The sequence below is a fragment of the Corella eumyota genome, chromosome 2 (genome assembly GCF_963082875.1).
Source record: "Corella eumyota chromosome 2, kaCorEumy4.1, whole genome shotgun sequence".
In the NCBI taxonomy this organism is placed as follows: domain Eukaryota; kingdom Metazoa; phylum Chordata; class Ascidiacea; order Phlebobranchia; family Corellidae; genus Corella; species Corella eumyota.
Window position 1 is genome coordinate 6,668,209 of NC_137491.1, and position 17,312 is coordinate 6,685,520.

Here is a 17,312-nt window from a genome sequence, read left to right on the forward strand (position 1 = left end):
ACTTATTAAACCGGAAATTGCTACTTTTTTTTATAAAACTAGGGGGCAGTACAGGTTAGTTTAGACTTAAAATATTTATAAGCTTGCAAATGTCCTGCACCAGTTATTAATTTGACTACATATGTGCTGCAAAATAACTACTTTTTTAAATTAATTTTTAGGGTATCTTAAATGCTGACATAACAGAATTGCAATACTAAACTTAAACAAAATTAACAGATTTAAACAATCCCAATGTATTCTAAAAGAAACACAAATGATTACAAATTGTACTAAATAAAACTCGGTTCTATATTAAATAAAAAAATTATGACAAATTTGACTTTAACATTATAAATTTAATAAGGCATAAGGTTGTATTCCGATAAATGTTTATTGTAAGAATAATGTTGATGAAAGTATTTAAAATGGATTGAAAGTAATCTAATGCCAAATTAATAATTAACAAATTTAATGCAAAGTATTTTTTGATACCAAACTAAACAAACAGTACACACAATATTTAAATGACACCCCCTAATTAAATGTAATGTGATAATTATGTGCTTTGCATTCTTTTAAAGTCTTCTTCTGCATTTTTCATTTTCTTCAATTCACCTTCAAGTTGTTGCAACTGTTTAAAATAAAAATCGTGATTAATTATTCAAAATATTATTTTAGTGCCACATAAAAAAATTGTTATTTTTGAGTGTTTTTAGATTGACCTACATAAAACAGGAAAACACTCAATCCACCTTTACATGACCTATTTAGAGAGAAGATGTACAGCAGTTGACATTTAGGTTTTTATTTACCCACTTTAAATCTGTGGACATAAACAGGCATAATGACCATAAAATCTGTCCATTTTAGCTAAAGGCAACATAGAAGGACTGATAGTTTGCAATACCATTTTAAGTGGAGTTATTTTGTAAATTCTCAATAAGGATAAATAAAACATTCCAGATGTATTTCTGACGCAAATATGACGCAAGTGAGTTGTTACTACTCAGGAAATAATCAGTTGAAACCATAAAAAGAACTTAGTAAATGTGTTTGATTGAACTACTAAATTTTACCAATTGCTTCCTGTGGACTTTTAAGTTTACTTAAATCCTTGCATTACAGGAATCTTAACACATCTTAAGATATTTAGGTGGTTTAGGCATAAAAATGTTTAAATTTATTATCTTAGCTGTTCTAATTACTAGCTGTGCTGCAGAACCATGCCAGCAAAAACGAGAAATCAGGTAAATAACCTTTTTAAATAAAGAAAATGTTTAAGCGCTTTAATTTAAAAAATACATAACCAAAGCTAACATGGATTTTGAACAACAACAGCAGGATAGCGTTAAGAAGGGGAATGCAAAGTAGACACCCATGGAGAATAGCAGCTCAAGCGAACCGTAAATTTGCTCACGATTTGTATCAAAAAGTATCCGAGTTTACCCAAGAGGATCAAAACTTCCTTATATCTCCCTATGCAGTCTCAGCAGGGTTGTCAATGATTTTACTTGGAGCAAAGGAGCAAACTGCAGATCAATTAATGCATGTTCTCCATTACAAAGGAAAAAGGTAAAAATAAGTAAAGCTATTTACAAAAAATGGAACTCTAACATTTTTATGTAAAACTTCCTCAAATCTTTACAATTTAGAAAATTCAGCCAAAGTCAAGTTCCGAAATTATACGAAAAGTTGTGGTGTCAATTGTTCAACATGAACTTTGGTTATACTTTAAAATCGATTAACAAAATGTATGGTGAAGTAACAGAAGACTTTAATGAAAACTTCATTGATGGACTTTATTCAAACTATGGAGCAAAATTAGATAGGGTATATGGTTATCTTTTTAATACTAAATACACTATATGTTTATTAGTACTTTGTTATTTAAATATTGGTTTAAGTTCTCGTGTTATTTACCTTAACGATGGTATACACAAACACTGATAAAACATGTTACAAGTTTTTCTAGATTAAAAATAAATAAAAAAAATTGTATTCAGGTTAACTTCAGGCATAATCACGAAGATGCAAGAATTGAAATCAACAACTGGGTTTCAAATGTAACAAACAACACAATACAAGAAGCAATGCCCCCTGATTCCGTTACACCCTCTACTTTACTCGTTCTTCTATCAACCTTATATTTCAAGGTATACTTTAGCAAAAAGAAATAAAATAAGCAGCATCTTAAAAAATTGTGGAATCCAGCATTATAAAAAACTGTAAAATTTTACAAATTCTTTAAAAGATATTATAACTTAACAGATTTTATTTTATATATCTAAGGGTCAATGGGAATTGGCTTTTAAAAAAACCAAAGAAGGACAATTTCGATCTTTTTCTGAAGATGGAACCTCTTATAACACACAATTTATGGTGGGAAGATTTAATCTTAACTTTGCTGAAAACTCGGTTGCAAAAATGATTAAATTACCTTACAAGTCTGGTAAGAATGATTCTAACATTCTAAGAAAATAAAAACAATTGAATTTAACAAAAAATAATTTGTTTTTTAAGGTACTAGGAAACAAATTTTTTAACAAAATTACAAAAAAATTAACTGCGTCATTAAGTAAAAAACTTTCTTGTTTAAAGACCTGTAAATCTCTTTTAACAAATAAATAAAAACTTTGTTCAGATTCAATTAAATATAAGATTGTTATGGAACTGATTTTACCCATTTATCACACCAAACAAGGACTCATCGATGTCGAAAATTACTTTACACACGACAACTATACTCGAGATGTTAAGAAACTACGAAAAAATAATCTTCAAAAGGTAGATTTTAAAATTAAAACAATAGGCAAGAAACCAACCATCCTATTATCAATTAGTTGTAAATTAAACCAAAAAATGAATAAATAACTTTTAAATATTAAAACAGATGTTTTTCGATTTAGATTTATTTAGAATTGCCAAAGTTTCGTTTGGAATTTGGTATGGACTTAAAACCAGTTATGGAAAGTATGAATGTGGTTGACTTATTTCAGAAGGGACGTGCTGATCTTTCTGGAATTAATGACAAAAGAAACTTGCATATTGGCACACTTGAGCACAAAACTTTTATAGAAGTAAGTAACCATATACGTTTTTTTCAGACAATTTAAAAAGTGAAAAACAAAAAAAATGACAAAAAACATTTTTATTTTATCTTAAAATCCCAAATTCATAAAAAAAATTTAAAAACAATAAAAACCATTTTTGTACCAGGTAAACGAGCAGGGAACCACAGCTGGTGCATCAGTTGCAACTGGTGCATTCCGTGGCACACCAAAATACATGATTTTTAACCACCCCTTTTTATTGGTTATTCGTGAAGAAGAAACCAGTCTACCATTGTTTATGGGTAGAATATCAAGACCTCAAAACTAAACTCGATTACAAGAGTTTTTTTATGTTGAAAATATAAACTGAATAAAATAAGTGGGAGAGCAAGAAAACCAAAAACAACTTACATAAAACATTATCTATCTAATGTGTATAATAAAAAAACAGTCATTTAAAATATTTTCAAATACGTTATACATTTCTGTAAAAATACAAAACTATTTTTCGAAAAAAGTAACTATGTTTTTAATTATGTCATTTTTGTAGTGTTGTGTTGCATTATCATTTAATTTGTAAATACTGTTTTATAGTATGCCCTTTTCTTCATGCATTTATAGTATTTATACAAAAAAATTACAGGTGTTTTGTTATTAATAAACACAATGATGTGTATACTATGTTTGGTAAAACAAAAAATTAAGTACAAAAAAACAAATCAAATATTTACCAATAAAAGGTCAATAAACCAGAAGGTTAGAAATTAATGTCTGGTTATTTATTATCTAAAATTAACTAACAGTGTTATGTGAAACTCGAGCAAACAACTTTAACACAAGCGTTGATTCATATTTACATGTAAAATTACCAAGCCACAAGTTAAACTGATATGGAAAGAGAGTAAACAGAATATTTCAGCGCAATTTAGCTTTTGGCCCAGGGCAGTTTAGGAAGCAATAGCACAAATCAAAACTTGATAGTCAGCGTTTTTTATATTACTTCTTGATTTTAAATGTTATTAGCTTTTGTTTCAATAAAGACAGCACAAGTGGTTTACTTTTAAATAAAAATCTTAAGTTAAAGGTTTAATTTTTTTTTTAATTTAAATTGTTTATAGGAAAAAATAGAGGAACCAAAATGATATTTAAAATTTGCTGCGTTTTATTTTTTGTTATAACTGCAACAACAGGTCAAGTTGAAGTGAGGATTGAACAACAAAGAAAAAAATGCGAGTAAGTTTTTGTTAAAACATAATCAAAACCCTAAATTTTATGGCGATGTTTTAAATAACTTTTAAATTTTTTAGTAAGCATTTTTAAACAAAAAAGTATTACTAAAAGAACAAATGGGAACATTTAAGTTGTTTTTTTAGTCTTGAAGCCCTATTTCAACCAAACAGAAAGTTTGCCTTAAACCTATTTCGAGCCATGTCCCAAAGTGTAGACAATGAAAATGAAAATATATTTATTTCACCATTACTCGTGTCTATGGGTCTTACAATGACGCTCATGGGAGCGAGTGGTAATACTGAAGTAGAGTTAACTAAAGTACTGGGACATAAACAAGATTTGTAAGTTGAAACAAAAAAAAATAAAAAAAGATTTAATCACCGTTATTTTTGTGCAAAGCTAGATCATATAAAAACAAATGCCGTGATTAATGGTTATTTTTTCATTGTATTAAAATCATTTTAATTTTTTATGGTTGTAATTTGTTTTTAACAGAACAGACAGTGAAAAAGGAAGCCTTTCTTGTTATTTCGAAAGGTATGTAAACAAGTATCACAACAAGAAACTAACACTGAAAACAGCAGCTAGACTGTTTGGTCAAAAACAAATCGACTTTCTTGATGATTTTGTGCAACTGACAAGAATGTTTGGTTCACAATTAAAAGAAGTAAGAGCCATATTAATAAAAAAAAAAAACTAAATGATTGTGACCATTTTTAGAAAAACCCATACATCTATAACCTGCAATTTTAAAAACACTGAATATAAAAATATAACAAATGGGTTTAAAAAAAAATTATATATAACTAATAAGTATAAATAACTTTTTCAGATTAATTTCAAAGTTCCAGAAAGAGCAGCTTGTCATATAAACAAATGGGTTTCACACAGAACTAATGACACAATTACAGATCTTGTTTCAGCAGGAAGTATAGACCCAAATACAGTACTTGTTCTTGCAACGGCGGTTTATTTCAAGGTACAAAAAAACAATTAACAAACAAACATAAAAAAAAACTTATTTACTTCTAACCTTTGAAATATTTCGCTATTTCTATTTACTATAACTAATTGCAATTAAATCTTGAAATTTTATTTAAAAAATCTAAATATTAGGATTTTAATCAATTAATAACATAAATAAACCAATTTGTGATATTTCAACCTGAAATGGCATACAAAATCTACATTATAACACAAAAAGACTAATATTCTGTAAAACATTAACTAAATTTACAAACATTCAAAACAATTTTTACCGGAAATCAATCTTTAAAAATCAAGGCAATATAGGAAAAAATTTGTTTTATTGGAAAATTTTTTATGATGCAACCTAATAATATAGAACTAACTTTGTAAAACTTCTTTATGTTAGGGATTGTGGGAAAATCGATTTAATGATAACTACACAAGTTCTTTTTTCCGTTTTGTTGATGGCAACTATGATGAGATACCAAACGTGCCATTCATGAGTGGAACTTTTGAAACAAAATATATTTCCACAGCAGACTATATAAAATTTGTGGAACTACCATATCAATCGACCAACGGTATTTACTAACATAAAAAATTTAATTCTTTATTAAAAGCTGTTTCTGAGATTTTTTATAAAACAACAATAGTGAAATTTTACTAAATTTGAAATAAGTTAAAATGTGCCATTCAAATAAATGTTTTGGAAATAATTTAGAAGAAGGAATCAGCATGATACTAATGATAAACCCAAGGAGTACAAGTATAAGATCAGATGGGGCAAAACTTACCGAGGAATTTGTATCCAATGCTATCAGCTCATTACTCAACAAAAAACCTAGAGAGGTATTTATTTATTTTTATTAATTTTTTTATTTTAGTCTTGAAGAAAACAAACACAGATTAGAAATAGTATTAAACTTTAAGACTAAACAGAATGCTTCTCTCTTTTTACAATAAAACTAAGGTTTGAACATTTTAAAAACAAGCTTTCCAAATATGTTATTCGCCAACTTTATTAACCACAAAAACGTTTTGCTTAAGGCAACAATTGAAATGCCAATGTTTGAGATTACTGATGAATATGATTTGACAAAGTACTTGAAAGCAATGGGATTGAACGATTTGTTCACAGGAAAAGCTGATTTAACTGGAATGGTAAACAATACAAACATATTTATGTCATCAGCACAACACAAGACCTTCCTAAAGGTATATCCTTTTTAAAAAGCCTTGTATTCAATCAATCAATCAATCAATAATTTTTTGTTAAAAATCAAGCAATCATTTTTAAAAGTCTAGCCCAGAAATACCACTACTATTCTAACACTAAAAATGTCATGATCTAAATTTTTGTCTTATTTTAAGGTGGATAAACATGGAACAGAAGCAACTGCAGCTTCTTCGATTGGTTTTACAAGTTTTTCGCTTCCTCCGACATTTCGCTTCGATCAGCCTTTTCACCTTATTATTTGGGACAAGCAAACAGACGGGATACTTTTTATCGGTCGCATCACTAACCCAATTGCTTAAGAGTTCACATTAAAAAAAAGAGTTCTCTTTTATAAATTCAGTGTTCATTGTATATATATTGTGTTATTGGAATATCAATTTAATTTTTATTTTAGTACTGCTTAGCTTGTGCTACATGTCCAATAATTAACTGTTTTAGAATTGCTGTATATTTTTTTGATCTATAGTCGCTGGTTTTTCATGTCACAAATCATAAATTTTAGGTTAGTAGGGGTAATACTGCTATATACACTTCTTTTGTTTAACAATTTAATCAAACCTTTTACATGTTATCTCGCACCTTTTTTGGTATTTTTTGACACAAATTTTTAACCAAGCATAACTTTAATTATAGTTGGGCCAATTAAAGACTTTTCATTGCCAGTACATAAATATATATAAGCTTTACCTGCTTTAATACATTATGTAAATGAACTGCAATAAAAAACTCTTTTGGTTGTAATGGGCTTTTATAATTTAATATTACAGAAAATCTAATTCAAATAGTCCGGTCATGTTAAAAACTCACAACTTTAAAATAAGAATATGTTGATCTTTAGAATAGGGTTGCAAGTACTACATAAAAAACATTTACTGGATTTACTAACCTTTTCAGCATCCTGTGTTTGAATATTTGCCGGTACTTTTTCCTTGTATTCAGGTTTTGAAATTTTCTCGCTCAAAGTTTTTATCTTTTGATGTTGACCAGCTTGCTTCGACTGCAGCTTCAAAATCTCTTTTTCGAGATCAATAATTCCCTGAAAACAAAATATTGCTACAAATTGAATATAACTCAGATACCTATATTTATTTATAACTTATAATAAATCAATATATTTGTCTAGGCTATTTCTAAATACTTCCAAAAAATTAAATATTTATTTTTAAACTAAAAGTTTTATACCTTGAGCATTAAATTAACATCACATTTGTCATTAACAATAGCCACAGCACAGCCCGGTGGTGCCTTTTCTTCACCCTTTAAAACTTGAACATTAGAAGAATAGGACAGAGTCTGAATTATGTCTGTAAATTTGTTTACTGCTGAATAGGTATCATCTTCAGTACAATGGATATACACTAAAAATATACAATATTTTATCTATAGCTTTCATAAATAGTAATTGTGTATTATAATTATTTTAATAGCTTTATATTCAATGCATTGTTGTTTATAACTTAAAACTTTTAGCAAAATTTTAACAAAAATAATTTTTATTTTAAACTATAAAAAGTTCCTTTATTTTAGAATCATTAGTATTCAAATATATTATAATTTGAATGACATACAAGTGCTTCGTTTATTTGAAATTAAATTACATCAACTTACAGTCGGCCTTTGTTCTAGTAAGATTGTATTCAGATCTTAATGATCTTGTTGTTTTGGTCACATTCATAGCCAGATCCATTTCATTTTCAACCTCTGTATTACGCCAAGCATTCTATTAGTGTAAAATTCCAATTAATATTTGTATATTTGGACTATTAAAATGTAACCTTTTACTTAGTGATAAAATCAAGACAATAATATACCAATCTAATTAACAAAATGATATTAACCAAATGACGGACAATAACTAAACTTTTATGTGTTCAGGCTGTAAAAGCAACCTTTTTACATCAAAGATAAACAAATATGAAATAAATATTTTAGCTGTAAAAAAATTTAAAAAAAAATAAAAACTAATCACACTTACTCTACATTCTGGCCACTCGGCTACAGTTACACTTTTAGTTTTGTCACCCAGTCGCCTTGGCAACCGTTGCCATAATTCTTCACTTAAAAAAGGCATGAGTGGAGTGGTAAGTTTAAGTGCAATGTCGAGACAGGTGTACAAGACATTGCGAGAAGTCGTGATGGCAATCTGGTCTAAACCGGCAAAAACTGGTTTAAGGCATTCCTGGAAATAAATAGTAAGTGTATAACTTTATGATTAATTTTTTTTGTTTGAAAAGAATAAAAGGTGTTGTAAAAATTAAGATTTTTAAAACTAGAAAGCTACATAACTGTTTAAAAAAAGTTTAACTGGAAATAAATCTCTGCAAATCACAATAAGATAGTAGTGTAAAAATAGCGCCAAAAGAAACTAAAATTTTATTGAAACCTACCAGGTAAATGTCACACAACTCATAAAGCCAGAAATTGTATACAGCAGTTGTGTAAAGAGGAAACTCATAAGTGGATAAACCTTTCTCGCTGGCCTCCATAGCGTTATTCAATTTACTCAAAATCCATTTATCAGCCAAGCTCTCTTTTCCGCTAAGCTGTATTATAAATAGTTTAAAGGATAAACATAAAACCAAGCCTTATGTTACAGACATGTAAAGGTCATTGAATTGTAAAACCTTTAATGACGTTAATAAAAATGTTTTAAATAATTTGATCAGGTGACAATATCTTTTACTATATGTCATAAAGCCTAAAAGTGGGTCTAATAAAATAAAAATTTTTTATTATAATTTAAATTTTAGTAGCACAGATATTTATAATTGTTATGCATATAACTTACTTCTGAAGACGGATCTGGTGTAAAATTTTCCCCTAAACCTCTTGTGGCAAATTTAAAAGCGTTCCACAATTTGTTGCAGAAATGTCTGTAGCCAAGAATTCTGTTCACATCAAGATTTATATCTCGGCCTGAAAATTGGAAAGATATTAAAATCATAATAAAAAGCAAACCAAGCATTATGTAACAATAACAACTTTTTTAGGTCCAAATTTTTTTTAAATTGTATACAAATTTTTTACAGGATATTGTGAAGAAAAATATATTTTTTATCATAAAATATAAAAATTTTACCTTGACAAGTATAAGCACATAACGCAAATCTAAGAGCATCACTTCCACATTCAGGAATTCCATTTGGAAAATCTTGCTTCTGCCCAGCTTGTGCTCTTTGTACTTCCCTGTCATCAAGATTACCAGACAAAAGAGATTGATGAAGTTCCTAAAATATAAAACATTAAATCGTAAACTTAGAATACTAAAATGTCATACATTATTACATATAATAGTTGGGTGAAAGGTTACCACTTATAACTTAAAAAAAGTTATTAACTTAAAAAAATTAAATTAAATAAAAAAATTTTACCTCTAAAGTGATTCCATTAATGACATCAATTGGATCAATGACATTACCTAGTGACTTGCTCATTTTCCTTCCATGAGCATCTCTTACCATTGCATGAAAGTAAACCTCAGTAAATGGAAGCTTACCTGAGAAAAAATAAAAATCAATAAATACCCTTTTTTTAAATTTAGATTAAAACCATTTTTACAAAAATGAGATTAAAACCATTTTTTACAAATGCTACTTTAATAGCATTTAAGTTATAATTGCAAACCTAGATTTAATAAATACTAAAATCTAATTAAGACACACTTACCAGTTAGAATAAGAGAAAACATGACCATTCTTGCAACCCAGAAGAAAATAATGTCATGACCCGTCTCTAACAATGAACCAGGAAAGAAATATTTTAAGTCTTCAGTCTATAATAAAAATAAAATTTAACATCAACCTAATAGCCTATATAAACTAACAATAAAATACAGCATTTTTTACTACAACCATTTTATTAAACACTGTAATTTATATCGTAATTTAAAATTTAACAGGAAAAATAGGTTTTAATATTTTGTATATATAGATTTCTATATAAGCACACTTTTCACAAAAAAACTACTGGACAAACCTCATTTGGCCATCCAAAGATAGAAAAGGGAAGAAGTCCAGAGGAGAACCAAGTGTCAAGGACATCCTCGTCTTGTTTTAGGGATACTTTCGATTTACAAACATTAAACTTTTTGGCTGCCTTCTCTAACGCCTCCTCTTCACTTCTTCCTGCAATCCAGTATTCACTGTCAACCTCCTACAAAACAAGTTAAAAAATTTCAATGTAAATTGTAATAAAAACAAATGAGAAATAAAATGTTTGTCAAATTTAAGTTAGAATTGTATTGATCTAACACCACTACAAAGGTATGAATATTGTTTATGCCTAAAAGACATATTAAATTACAATTCAAAGTTATTGAAATATTACCTCGCCTTTTGGTACACTTGGATCATCAATTGTAACAAAATAAGCAGGAATTCTATGACCCCACCATAACTGTCTTGATATACACCAATCTCTAATGTTATCTAACCAGTGGTACCTTAAAAAAATTAAAAATTTTATGTAATAGCAGTGTATGTTAAAATATTAATAACTAATTTGACTCCTAATAAAAAAATTTCACAAACACATCTTAAAAGTAAATTTATAGAATACTTAAGGGTGATGATAATATGTAAATTTAAATAGTAATTTTTTAAAAGACATAAGTGTGATGATGATATGTAAATTTAAATGAGAATTAAACGTGATTCTTACCAAACTTTCTTGTGCATTTCAGGAATAAGTTTAAGTTCGCCATTTCTTACAGCTTCAACAGATAACCTTGCTGCTTCCTTGCAATTCATAAACCACTGAAGTTTTATCATTGGTTCTACTATGTCTTTCGAACGACTAAATTTAATTTTGTAATTTAAATTAAATTAAATTCAAGAGTGTAATCTGGTAACTAAACAAAAGTGTAAATAATTTAATACAATAGCAAAATCTTATATATACGTTTGAAAAAAAAATTATTACAAATATTGTGAAATACAATTAACATAATGTCATTTTATCAACTAAAATTAGCTTTAAAAAATTAAAAAATTACCTGCAGATTGGTACAACCATAGGATTGTCCTTCGTTTCTTTGTATAAACCTTTCTCCTTTAGAGCTTTAATTACAGCAGTTCGAGCAGTAAAACGTTTCATTCCATCAAATTTAGTGTCGGTGTTGGCAACGTAACCCTCGTCGGTGAAGATGTTAATAAAACGAAGGTTGTGGCGCTAAAATTATTAATTGTTTTTATTTATAAAATAAATCACCATATACATACTTTAAATTTAATTTGTTATTAATTTTTTAGTAGAAATTTCTGGCTTGTTAAGTTTATTTGTAAAATTTTGTTTCATTTGAAGGGTTATTGTAATAAATTTATTTATTTTGTGTAAATCAATATTGTTAAAAGTATTTTACAATATTGTTATGGGCCCACATAAAAATTTTATTTTTTCTTCTTAGCTATTAGTTTGTAACTGAAAAAACCTACAAGTACGTTTATGTGAATTTCTTAAAATTTACAAACCTTTCCACATTCATAATCATTAGGATCGTGTGATGGAGTGATCTTCACTGCCCCGGTTCCAAACTCCCTCTCCACCATCTCATCACAAATGATGGGAAGTTGACGATCACTGAACGGATGTTGAACAAATTTGCCATGAAGATGCTGAAACATAAACAAAATAATAAAAATGTAATGACATCCCAATTTGTTTTATATAATTACCCACCTTAAATCTCGGATCTTCTGGGTGTACAGCGACCCCGGTATCCCCCAACATGGTCTCGATTCTGGTTGTCGCGACAACAAGCTCCTCACCCGGGGAACCACCAATCACTGGGTAGGCAAACAGAATTAGAACCCCAAACTCCACCTTGTGATCGTAACCGGGAACAAACAACATTGTTCTACCAGTGAGTTCTTGTTTGTTCACCTTTAAATAATGTATTCTATCTTAAACTTTTTAAAATATAAAAAAAAAGTTTTTACCCAATTTCATAAACAAATTTTACTTGGTTTTGTGAATTGGACTAATTTTTATAAACTTTAAACCATTAATTAATACAAATTTTTTTGAATTATGGCATAATTTTTGCATGTTATGTAAAAGCTTACAATAAATAAAAACTTTGCCAATTTTAAACATGATTCAAAACAGAAAATTACTTCAATATCAGAAATGGCTGAGCGCAGAGCACATGACCAGTTCACCAATCTGTTACTTCTGAATATAGTTCCATTTTCATGTAATCTTACAAATGATTCCTTCACTGCCGTACTTAACTTTTCATTCATTGTGAAAAATTCTCTATCCCAATCTAACGACGATCCAAGTTTTCGAAGTTGGAGACAAATTCGATTTCCTTTTCTGTTTCAATCAAAAATTTATATTTTTAATTTTTCAACTATAAACACTCATTACAAAATTGGCAGTTTTATGAATCACAATCCTTTTTAATTAATTATTAAGTTTTAAAAAAATTAAATAAAATTAAAATTTGTTATTTACTCATTTTTCCACTTCCAAACTTCTTTCACAAAGTCTTCCCTGCCAAGATCATGTCTCGTTAATTTTCGCTCTTTCCATAATTTCTTCTCAACAACAACCTTAAAACATGTTGAACAAAAACATTTTTTTACTTTTTTTAAATTAAACCTAACTCCATCAAATGTTGCCATAAACTTTTTTCATGTAAAAATTAAGATTTAAAATGTGTTTCATGTGTTATTTTACCTGAGTAGCAATTCCTGCATGATCAGTTCCTGGAGCCCACAAAACTGTTTTACCTTTCATTCTATGCCATCTACGTAAAAATAATGTCAAAATAAATTAGTAGAAATTGGAAATAAAACTATGTAGCCTACTCAACAATGAAAAAAGTATGTTAATCTAAACTTTAAAGCATTTTATTCATTGTTTTAATAAAAACTAATACACTAACTATAAACGACCTTAACAATGCAATAAAAACAAACCTGATCAAAACGTCTTCTACAGTATTGGTTAAAGCATGACCAAGATGAGAACTTCCAGTTACATTAGGTGGAGGCAGACAACACATAAACTTTCCCTTCGGATTCTCTGCATACACATTTTCTCTCTGGATAATGTAAGAAAAAAATAAATATTTGCAAAACATATATATTTTCTATAAAAATGACTACTTATATTAAGCCATATGGAAATATATAATAAAAATGAGTGTGTTTTAAGTTGTGAAATATTTGAACTTTTGACAATTATTTAGTTAAATAAAATCTATCATAGTTAAAAAAAAGCCTAATTTTTATACTCCATATTCAGGTTTAAAAAATCCTTGTTTCTCCCACCATGAATACCAAGCTGCTTCAACATATTGGGGACTATAACTATCCGGTATGATTCCTGGAAAAAAACACAATTCTTTAATAATATGTATATATAAAAACAGTTCACTAAAACCTATTGTTTCTGTTTATGTGGTTTTTACACAAGCTATATAAATTTAAAACTATATTTTTTTGTTTAAAAAATTATCTTTAGGATATATTTTACTAGGTAGAAACAATGTTACGATGAAAACTATACCTCTTTTGTATTGAAATACACACTTTAACAAATAATAGTGAAGTATTATATAGTCATGTAATATGAAACGGCGAACAAAGGTTTAAGCTACAACAACTTAACTTTATACACCAAACAAATTTTTATATGCTAAACGAGTAACAAGCAAAAAATATAAATGATAATAAAATATCCCAATTTAAATATATACAATACCTGAAATATCTTTCTTTTCGCCCGCTGGGGTGTTTTTTTCATATTTTACAACTGTTACCTTTTTCTCAGATTTTTCATTAGTTTTAGGTTTCGCCTATAAAGATACATTAAATATGGTTGGCAAGCACTCAGTAACAAAATGTTTAATACTAAACGGCTAAAGGGTTATTTATTTGACAATAAAAAATTGAAGAGTTACAAGAAATTCAAAATCAATATAATAACTATAAACTATAAAAAAAATGCTATAAAGGTAACACAGGTTAAAACAATAAAAAATTGAAGAGTTACAATAAATTCAAAATCAATATAATAACTATAGACTATAAAGAATATAAAGATAACACAAGTTTAATTGCCTTACCGTTGGTTGTGTTTTACTTTTTTCCTGGAGTTTCTTATTTTTGGCATTAAATTTTTCCATTTTCTCCCTTTTCTTTGCTTCTTTTTTTAATTGCGCTGGTGTTTTAGGTTGATCACTCTGCTCAGTTGGTTTATTTTCAGCTGATTTTCTGAAAAAAAAAAAATTCTTAAATTAATGTAAACATTGCCAATTTCCTGTCTAATTAAAACAACAAAAAACAATTTTGTAAAATGTTTCAATTTTTAAAAATTGTCAAAATTTCATAAGAAAAAGGATGGTTTTTAATTCAAAAAATAAGTTATTATATATTTGCCAAAAAAATACTTGTTTGTTTGTGGTTGTGATTCCTCAGACAACTTTCTTTTTAGTTCGTCAAAAACTTTTTTGTCGAATTTCGGAGTAGTTTGACATAACTGAACCTCCATGTTAGAATCTCCAGTCTCATTTAAACATTTTTTAAATTCGGGTTGGTTTACTATTGTTCGAAACCACCGAGTTACATTCTTGTATTTGGCTCGCAAATTTTCATCAATTACCTACAGAAAAGTGATCAACTTAAGAAGCACTGAACTTAATTGACTTTTTAAGTAAGTAATTACCTTAAACTTACAGTAATTACTTAATACTTATAAAATTTGTGTGACTTACTATTTGAAATCCTAGTAAAAGCGCAGAAGCACAAGCAATATCAGCAAAACTTATTCTTTCTTCGACCAAATACATGTTGTGCAGTAAATGATCGTTCAAAAGTTTTAAACATTTTTCTACAGATTCAGTTGCTCTTGTTACCTCCTGTTTTCATCAAAATTTTAAAACAATAAAAACTTATTTAATAATTTATTATATAGTCTCAATTTTGTAAATTCTGATATGTTGTAATATCACGTAAATACTATAAATAAATCAAGCATCGCATGGAAAAAACCCAGTTTTGAATTCAACATGTAACAATTTTTACTTTGATTTTGCAGATTTAAAATTTTAGTATTCTTTTTACAAACAAAACATTGAAAATAAATGTTAAAAATTACAAAAAAAAATTTCTATAAATTTTACCAATTTGTTATAATTTCGAATAGCCAAAAATGGGAATGACCATGCACAAACTGGTGGGTAAACTTCCTGATCAGCAAACTCCAACCATTGATAAATCAAAGACTGATCTTTAACATTTGACCCCCACAAAAGGTCATCACTCAATATACGAGCAATAGAATTACTTTTTTCGTAAATAATGCCATCCTTTTCTAATCTAAAAAATAAAAACACATCAAGTAAAAATAACATAAGTCTTTTGCAATAATTAAAAATACCTTGGCAATTTAGATGAATTATTTTCATTGATTATTTCCACAGGTTTTCCACTAAAACTTGCTGAAACAAGTATTTTCAAACATGGATAGTTAGATTTGTGTTGGGGCATATAAAGTTTCGCCATTTTGCTTGTACCAGCTTTAAACAAAAAAACTCTAAACAAATTCTAAACAGTCAGCCAGTTAAAAAATTGGATAATTTTAGAAAAACAAACTTTAACTGCATGTATAACAGGAACAATTTGCTCGTGTTTCTAACTTGATTGACTACTGTGTATTTATTGCACATTTTTCTGTGTTGTATAATTTTATGTTGTATAATTTAAGATTAATTTAGTTTATAAACAGCCAAATCGTCTTACGCAATGTCTAAAACTTTGGAAACTTGCACAAAACAGAGAAAACCAGCCATGATATGAAATGGTGCAACGTTTTACAGGGTTAGAAAATCAAACCAAAACCACCAAAGACGCTGTTCTAGTGTGAAATATTTGTTTTAAAAATCGGCACCCTTTTTCCGTTTTGTTAATGCAATATTGTTTTTTTTTTGATAATGTAAATGAATTATATTCAATAAGAATTGTTTTTAATATAATAATCCATATTTACCTGAGCTCGTGAAGAAACAAGAAAACAAGTAATATATCAATAAATGAAAATACTTCAATAAGCAGATAAGGTAAGTTAATTTCATGAAGAAATGATTAAAAAAAAATTGTTTTAAAGTAAACAAAAAGTTAAAACATACACAAACGTTGATTTAAAAAAAATTGTTGTTTTCACAAATTAAATTTTTAAACCAGCTACATACAAACATACTTTAATGTCTATATTTGTTTAAATTAATATACTTAACATTTTTTTTATTTAAAAGATCTTCAAAACATGATTGGATTATCAGGACTTGGATTAAGACGATTAACCTGCATACACTTCCTTTACAACTAACACATGTAGACCAAGTCTAGAAAATAGGGCAGTTTTCAACAAAATCTGGCGTGATTGTGCTTAGTTGTACAGGTACCCAAATTATAATCTTGTGTGTACACGCTGCCCTACTTTTTAGACTGGGTAAGGTTTTACTTATTTTTTTTTTTTATCTAATTAAGCGTTTTAACTTGGCAAAGATAGGCAATAAACTATTTAAAAATTTTTAAAGTGACTCTAAAAATCTTTTATTAAAAAATTATGTATATATATACAAGTTTATGTCAAAATTATCGATACGATATTTGGTAGTTCAACTTATAGATATGTAATGCAATGTAGTTTTTTAAAACTCAAATTTATTATAATATGACCTATGTTAAAAATTAATCGAAATTTTTTTTGAAAAACTGAGTATGACAAAATTTAAAAAATAGTAAGAATTTTTTTTTCCTAAACAACATTTTTATACATGAAAAATAAGCAGTAGGTAATTGAAAAAAAAACTGCTTTGAATTGCAAAAAAATAC

General features: G+C 27.8%; 3 protein-coding genes across 3 annotated transcripts; 2 read left to right on the forward strand and 1 right to left on the reverse strand.

The window, feature by feature from the left end:
* Window positions 1-226: 226 nt before the first annotated feature.
* Window positions 227-16,016, reverse strand: LOC145742014 (valine--tRNA ligase-like). Its single transcript, XM_082559746.1, has 27 exons — window positions 15,856-16,016; window positions 15,599-15,794; window positions 15,191-15,334; window positions 14,867-15,078; window positions 14,543-14,690; window positions 14,179-14,272; window positions 13,709-13,800; window positions 13,392-13,516; window positions 13,150-13,219; window positions 12,925-13,022; window positions 12,582-12,783; window positions 12,145-12,348; window positions 11,937-12,080; window positions 11,462-11,637; window positions 11,128-11,262; window positions 10,795-10,909; window positions 10,444-10,620; window positions 10,135-10,240; window positions 9,840-9,964; window positions 9,548-9,695; window positions 9,257-9,384; window positions 8,856-9,011; window positions 8,444-8,647; window positions 8,077-8,188; window positions 7,651-7,826; window positions 7,355-7,504; window positions 227-613 (listed from the first exon to the last, which is right to left on the reverse strand). The coding sequence occupies exons 1-27, from the start codon at window positions 15,978-15,980 to the stop codon at window positions 539-541; spliced, it is 3,837 nt and encodes a 1,278-aa protein (XP_082415872.1). The 5' UTR covers window positions 15,981-16,016; the 3' UTR covers window positions 227-538.
* LOC145742016 (leukocyte elastase inhibitor A-like) lies at window positions 1,106-3,708 on the forward strand. Its single transcript, XM_082559750.1, has 8 exons — window positions 1,106-1,229; window positions 1,321-1,554; window positions 1,635-1,812; window positions 1,986-2,135; window positions 2,272-2,431; window positions 2,624-2,766; window positions 2,889-3,059; window positions 3,199-3,708. The coding sequence occupies exons 1-8, from the start codon at window positions 1,153-1,155 to the stop codon at window positions 3,358-3,360; spliced, it is 1,275 nt and encodes a 424-aa protein (XP_082415876.1). The 5' UTR covers window positions 1,106-1,152; the 3' UTR covers window positions 3,361-3,708.
* LOC145742017 (serpin B6-like) lies at window positions 4,108-7,209 on the forward strand. The gene is made up of 8 exons (XM_082559751.1): window positions 4,108-4,265; window positions 4,406-4,603; window positions 4,758-4,929; window positions 5,095-5,241; window positions 5,638-5,812; window positions 5,953-6,080; window positions 6,279-6,446; window positions 6,603-7,209. Exons 1-8 carry the CDS (start codon window positions 4,171-4,173, stop codon window positions 6,765-6,767), a joined length of 1,248 nt encoding a protein of 415 aa, XP_082415877.1. The 5' UTR covers window positions 4,108-4,170; the 3' UTR covers window positions 6,768-7,209.
* Window positions 16,017-17,312: the final 1,296 nt, after the last annotated feature.

Coding starts and splice junctions, on each gene's coding strand:
- LOC145742017 (XM_082559751.1), top strand. CDS start 4,171: ATGATATTTAAAATTTGCTGCGTTTTATTTTTTGTTATAACTGCAACA. Junction 4,604..4,757: donor CTGGGACATAAACAAGATTT/GTAAGTTGAAAC, acceptor TGTTTTTAACAG/AACAGACAGTGAAAAAGGAA. Junction 5,242..5,637: donor CAACGGCGGTTTATTTCAAG/GTACAAAAAAAC, acceptor TCTTTATGTTAG/GGATTGTGGGAAAATCGATT.
- LOC145742016 (XM_082559750.1), top strand. CDS start 1,153: ATGTTTAAATTTATTATCTTAGCTGTTCTAATTACTAGCTGTGCTGCA. Junction 1,230..1,320: donor CAGCAAAAACGAGAAATCAG/GTAAATAACCTT, acceptor GAACAACAACAG/CAGGATAGCGTTAAGAAGGG. Junction 1,555..1,634: donor CTCCATTACAAAGGAAAAAG/GTAAAAATAAGT, acceptor TTTACAATTTAG/AAAATTCAGCCAAAGTCAAG.
- LOC145742014 (XM_082559746.1), bottom strand. CDS start 15,980: ATGGCGAAACTTTATATGCCCCAACACAAATCTAACTATCCATGTTTG. Junction 12,081..12,144: donor CAGAAGATCCGAGATTTAAG/GTGGGTAATTAT, acceptor TTTATGTTTCAG/CATCTTCATGGCAAATTTGT. Junction 10,621..10,794: donor CAAGTGTACCAAAAGGCGAG/GTAATATTTCAA, acceptor CTTGTTTTGTAG/GAGGTTGACAGTGAATACTG.